This window comes from Botrytis sinoallii, assembly GCF_014898435.1.
Source record: "Botrytis sinoallii strain Bc 23 chromosome Unknown BSIN_010, whole genome shotgun sequence".
Classification (NCBI taxonomy): domain Eukaryota; kingdom Fungi; phylum Ascomycota; class Leotiomycetes; order Helotiales; family Sclerotiniaceae; genus Botrytis; species Botrytis sinoallii.
Window position 1 is genome coordinate 1,850,235 of NW_024066037.1, and position 6,000 is coordinate 1,856,234.

A 6,000-nucleotide genomic window follows, 5' to 3' on the forward strand; every position below is an offset into this window, starting at 1 on the left:
TTAATAAGCTTAATCACTTCTTACAGTACTTCTCTTTTTTCTTTGTATATAGATTCTTATCAACAACCTTAAAGGTGATCAAATTGACAGCGTTATCACTATTTGATATAATAATATATGAAAGTAGGTATTTCAGAAGTTATAGATATTTTGAAGGTTATAGATATAGGTATAAATGTTTTTAAAAAAGTGAAAGGGTATTTATAAAGATATTTAGATAAAGGTTTATGGGTTACCCTGTACAGCATACAGTATAAAGACTAATACGTGATAGATGCAAGCTCGATTTGTTACAATTGACAAAATCGACCTCTTGAATGTATCTTTCTGATACAATTATCCAAAGTATACTCTTTAACACAACAAAAGAGATAGTACACTATACCAAGTATAATAATATCTTTTTTATAATCTCTTCAGAATTTCTATTAATCTTAAAAATCATTTTAAAACACTTAATATTTTGTAATAGAATTCAAGGCCCTAATTTGTGATATCACTAATTAGTGTTGGTATCAATTTGGTATTGATTAAAGTGTAAAGTACTTCAGTCTTATCAATATGATTGATTGTATTATTCGTCTTGATCATTATTAACTATGGGAAGCTAGTACTTGATATAGTAGAAGTGCAAGCGCTAGTGCTAGCGCTAGTGCAATACGGTGCCCTCTTTAGATCACATGATCGATATCCCGACACTAAACAACTGATTGCCAATTTCTAAAAGCGTTCTCTTTCTTGTGTGAGTAAACAAGGTCACTATTAAAACACAGCAAGCCGACATGCAATTTTCTGTATTCTAGTACGCAGATATGTGATTGTTGTATACTTTACTCGATGGCAAGTCATCACTTATCGGATAGAATGTACTGGAGGCTACAGTTCCATGATTCTGTAATCCAGCATGAACTTTGTTCAAAGAAACATTAGAGATAGGTAGGCATAAGCAAGTGCCAATAAGTGCTAGGTGGAGAGTGTGTATATTGAATCATCTATCTAAGTCTATATGGCATTGCTAAATACATAAAGCCCGGCGGAGTGAGATCATATATGTTCCCTGTCAAGTCCAAGTGAATGATCGATTAATTGATTTAATTAATGTTCTTTCTTGGTCCAAGAATATATAGAACAATTAAAAGCTCATTTGAGCTTTTAATAGAGAGTAATGGGGTGCTATGGAGTATTCAAAACAGCCTCAATCCTTCCAATGGAAGTAGAAGCAGCTTTATGCTCTTCGAAAGTCAGACTAGACTTGAACATCAGACAATACGCATTCCGTATAGCAAAACTTTTGTTACATCATTTAACCAATATTTAAAGCCTGAATTTTTCAACTTTTTGAAAATTTTGTATTATGGAATATAAAATTCGAATTTTTCTCAGTACTTTGTATAGTAGATCTAATAAGAAGAGGTGGCAAGGGTAGAAAAATTCAAAAGGAGGGGAGAACTCTAAATAGGAAAGGGAAACTCTAAAATGAGGGGGAAAACCTTCCACAATGATTCCAATTGGATTGAAAACGATGAAAAGGTCTGTTTCCATCCTGGATGATCAAAGAAAAGGTGAAAAAAGGGTTAGAAGGGGATTTGGATAATGGATTGGTACATACAGGACGAATATGGTAGTCGGGTATGACTATACGTTTCCTTGAGGATCATCTTAGAAGAGAGCCGACCACGTAACTAGCTATTCGTTATTCACTAGGCAACGGCCCAAGCATCAGAGCAAAGACAACATCATCAGAGTCAGAGCATCGAGAGATAAGGATAGCTCAGGTTGCACGAATTAGATTAGGGATAGTTTGTACGCAGCTCTGTTCGCCTACTTGGTTTCTTACATTACTTTAGTAAGTCGCCCCACCACGTCTGACAGTACCAAGCCTCGTGGCATTATTTGGTGCGAAGAATCCAAACTTGTCAGATTGCTACCACCCACCATATTGTAAGTTTGATACAGGCCAAATAAGCCAATGGTATATGTATCTTTTCATAATTGACTACGCACATCATGCGCTACAGATCCCCTCATTGATAAGCCCTGACAAGCGAAGACGAATCGAGGCTCCATTTCCCATTACATCCTTCTTTCCATCACTCCCATAGCTTGTATGTTCTCCTCATATAAAAAGAACCTTGGTTGCGGGCTGCTTGATTGAATTAGCAATCTCCTGACTTGACCTTTTTTTGCGGAACCAATATGCGCTTCACAAGTACTTCCCATACAGCATCTTTGCTTCTATTGCATTGTGTGCTTGGAGAGCCCGATTATCTCTGTAAATCGTTTGGGCACGGCTCAAACAATGACTTTTGTGTTTCATTGGCAACTTATGAGGATGATTCTCTATCTAAACAAGACTTCATCATGACATTTAACCGCACACAGCATGACGCTGCTGGCTGGTCATCAATCGGGATTGGCACCCATATGAACGGATCCATCATTTTCGTTCTATATGGAGATCCAAATTTGGAATCGCCTCCGACACTCAGCATCCGTTCGACAAGCCGCCATCTCCCACCTGTAAACTTGTCCCTCGGAGACCAGCACCAACACGGAATTCATATAGGTTATATTGAAACTTCCTGGGAATCTTCACACAAGGAGAGCTCAAAAACAGCCGTAGCAAGTTTTGTTTGTTATGGTTGCAATGCATGGTACAATGCAGATAGATCAGCGATAACTCCAGTCCTACCTTTTATCTGGGGTATGAATACAGACCAAGACTTCTCTATTGTCGAATATGCAGATGATGCAGATTTACTGATGCACAATCGTTTCGGTGCTTTTGACCTCGACATGACGAAAGAGAAAGGCATCGAACCCAATCAACTCCCAGCCACCATCTCAAATTTTCTCAAACCTTATCCCCCTGCGTCAGAAGTCGAGGATGTCCCAGAGGACTACGAAAACTTAAATCAAGCGCACAACCACTACGACAATGACATCTCCGAGAGCGCCAAAACAGTCCCTTACAAACACAAACGAAAAATATGGCTACTCCATGGCCTCCTTCTAGTGGCCTCTTTATTTTTACTCCTTCCTTTGGGGGCCTTCTTCATCCGCAGCGGCTCGCCTCACTCCCTGTATCTACATCTCATCCCGCAAATCCTTGGCTCGATATTGGGGCTCGCTGGAATCACCGTTGGATTCTTCTTAAGTTCTAAAGTCAGTGTATGGCACCAGTACATTGGTATAGCACTTGGAACTGCCTTGGTTGCTCAGCTAGGATTAGGACTGCAGCACCACCGTGTATTCTCACGATTGAAGAGGAAGACATGGATGGGAAGTGTCCACATTTGGATCGGAAGATTCGTTCTTCTGGGAGGCTGGGCGAATTTTATTGCAGGCTTAGATCTTAGTGATTACACGGTAAACCTGAAAGTTGGATTCGCTATCGCCTCTGCCATCAATGCGTGTGGACTTAGTTTTTCTATCTATAGGCATGCTATTGGAGAACCACTTGGAAATAATCTCAAAGTTCCTTGGGTTAAAGTGGCAAAAGGTGTCAAATGGATAGATGGTGGGATCGCAAACTCAGAGTGCTATTTCGCATTAAATGACGAAAACGATGATGGTGAGAGCTCAGACGCAGAAACTGTTGGAGACGGGAGAGCAAAGACAGATGGTAAGGGGGAAATGGACTGAATGCTCAAGCAAAGCCGTCGGAATATGGGAAACAAACAATACCGTATGTAGTATCCAGAATTATGTGAGAGAAGAAGTTTATTATGTAAAGGTTGCATCTATCTTGAAACTTGTTAGTCATTATGGCCAACCCGCCTTGAAAATACATGGACTGAACGGCAACTTGCACGATCGTAGAAACATGCACATATTTCTATCAAATTCAAATACCATCTTCAAATCTTCAGATATCACCCTCACTCTGTTCCCCTAAACTGTGTTTCCTGCCGATAATCACCGCTAAGATGGTTAGATCAGTCCGTTTGACATCAGTGCCAAGGTCTTAATTTGGTTCCAATTGAATACGCCCATTTACCAGGACTCCAAGTGCCAATTCGAAGTAAAAGATATTTGCAATTTAAAACATCACATATTCCCTGGAACAAATGAGGAACAAATGAGAGAGACAGTTTTTAGAATAGGATTATCTGGAGTGGCTGAAATGACGCGATAGGGGGAGTCACTTGCACCACCAGCACGGTGAAAACCTCTTAGGTGTAGGGTCTTAATTGCATGGAAATTTTGCTACACGATTAAGTGTTATTGATAAAACTAGTTCGATTGACCTTAGTCATAGCTTCTATCCCAGGAAATTTGTGAGATACCAATTTTAGTAGAGTAGTTTGACTTCACAGTTTGATCACGTGTCTCTTTCTAATAGTACCACCATATTTCCAGAGATAGTAGGGCATTGGAACCATCAACAAAGCGATAAACCCCAACAAGGAATTGCCCCACCCAAGTCCAAGTGAGCTGTATAATTGCGGTCCAGCCATCGGCAATAATGCACCAACAAGGGATCGTGAGACCGTCAAAGCTGCCATTGCCGAGGCCGAGTGAACGGGAAAGGCATCAATGAGGTACATCTGAATTGGGAAGAAGATGCCCAGCATACCGAATCCAAAAGGAGAAAGAGCAATGATTGGTACAATCCAGTGGACCGCTTTATCGGCAGCCCAACCATACCAAAAAAAAGAAATTGGAATGAGAATTGCGAAGAGAGTCATGTATGGAAGTCGCATCTCTGGTTCATAGATACCACCGTTCCAATTAGTTAGCTTGACAATGATTTTGTCACTTGTCAAACCAATAACCACGAGACCCACGAAAAATCCAATCCCGATTCCGAGTGATGCCAGACCGGTGAGCTCTGTTGACCAGTGATATGTTTCCGTGTAGACCATGGGTAGAGTCGTGAGAAGTAGGTAGAGAAGCCCATAGACCAAAGACATATACGTGCAGAAAAGAGCAATAACCGGTGAGAGGAACAGCATTCGAAGAGGACGCGTGAACTCACGTTGAAACTTTTCGGGTTTCGTCTCCACTTCATCAACGTCATAGCAAGACCTAAGGTCTTTACGACCTAGCTCTTTCGACAATTTGGCGGTCTTCCTTGCGATTATGACGGGAGCATAGCTTTCCTTGTTGAATATCTGAATCACGATGGTGATCACTCCACTCAAGCAGCAAAGGACCCAGAATATCCAGCGCCAGCCTGCTCTTTGCCCGATGAAAGCGCCAAAAATAGGGCCAATAACGGGGCCAAAAATGACGCCAATTGCAGAGAGGGCATTGGCGGCTCCTCGCTCTTCGGGAACGAACAGATCAGCAATAATTCCACCGTTGAGGGTCATGCAGCCAGCACCGCCCAATCCAGCAAGAAACCGAAACGCTATTAGACACCCTATGTTTGGCGCAACTGCGCAGCCGGCCTGCCAAATGACATACCACCAGTTTGTGGCCGAAAGAACAGGCCTGCGACCCCAACACTCGCTCGCGGGAGCGATAAATAAAGGTCCAAGGACATATCCTAGATTGCCGTTAGTTCGGGCAGGAGCACAGAATTAAAGATCTTACCAAGAATATAAACAGAGACGGTGAAACTTGAGAGGAGTGAATTGGAATTGTGGAAGTCTTTGTCCATGAAAGTAGCACCGGGGGCGAAAATCGTACTCGATAATGGAGAAACAAATGTGATTGCAGTAATTTGGGCAAGGAGAGCCCATTTTCGATTCTGCGAGAAATTTAAAGGCATAGATGGATCCTCTTGACTGTCCCAGCCCACAATGCCTTTATCTAAATTCATTTCCGGAAGTTTAGGCTTCCCAGTGCTTGAGACTGGGTCAACACTGATATCGGTGCTGAGCTCTTCGTTTGGCACAGCCTTTAAAGTATCCTTAGTCTCTCTCAACTCGACAGTGTCAATTTCTGGCGAATATCCCGGCGATTTTGCCGGTACTGAAAAGCTCTAAGCTAACAATTAGCAATATCGGAGGTGGCTGATGGGTATTTGTAACATACAATGTCCGCAGGCAT

At 41.8% G+C, this 6,000-nt stretch overlaps 2 protein-coding genes across 2 annotated transcripts; one reads left to right on the forward strand and one right to left on the reverse strand.

Moving 5' to 3' along the window:
• Positions 1-2,361: 2,361 nt before the first annotated feature.
• On the forward strand, positions 2,362-3,645 carry EAF02_006650 (uncharacterized protein; the record flags this gene model as incomplete). Its single annotated transcript, XM_038902698.1, has 1 exon — positions 2,362-3,645. One exon carries the CDS (start codon positions 2,362-2,364, stop codon positions 3,643-3,645), a length of 1,284 nt encoding a protein of 427 aa, XP_038757918.1.
• A 668-nt stretch (positions 3,646-4,313) lies between these two features.
• Positions 4,314-6,000, reverse strand: EAF02_006651 (uncharacterized protein; the record flags this gene model as incomplete). Its single annotated transcript, XM_038902699.1, has 3 exons — positions 4,314-5,494; positions 5,542-5,932; positions 5,986-6,000. The coding sequence occupies 3 exons, from the start codon at positions 5,998-6,000 to the stop codon at positions 4,314-4,316; spliced, it is 1,587 nt and encodes a 528-aa protein (XP_038757919.1).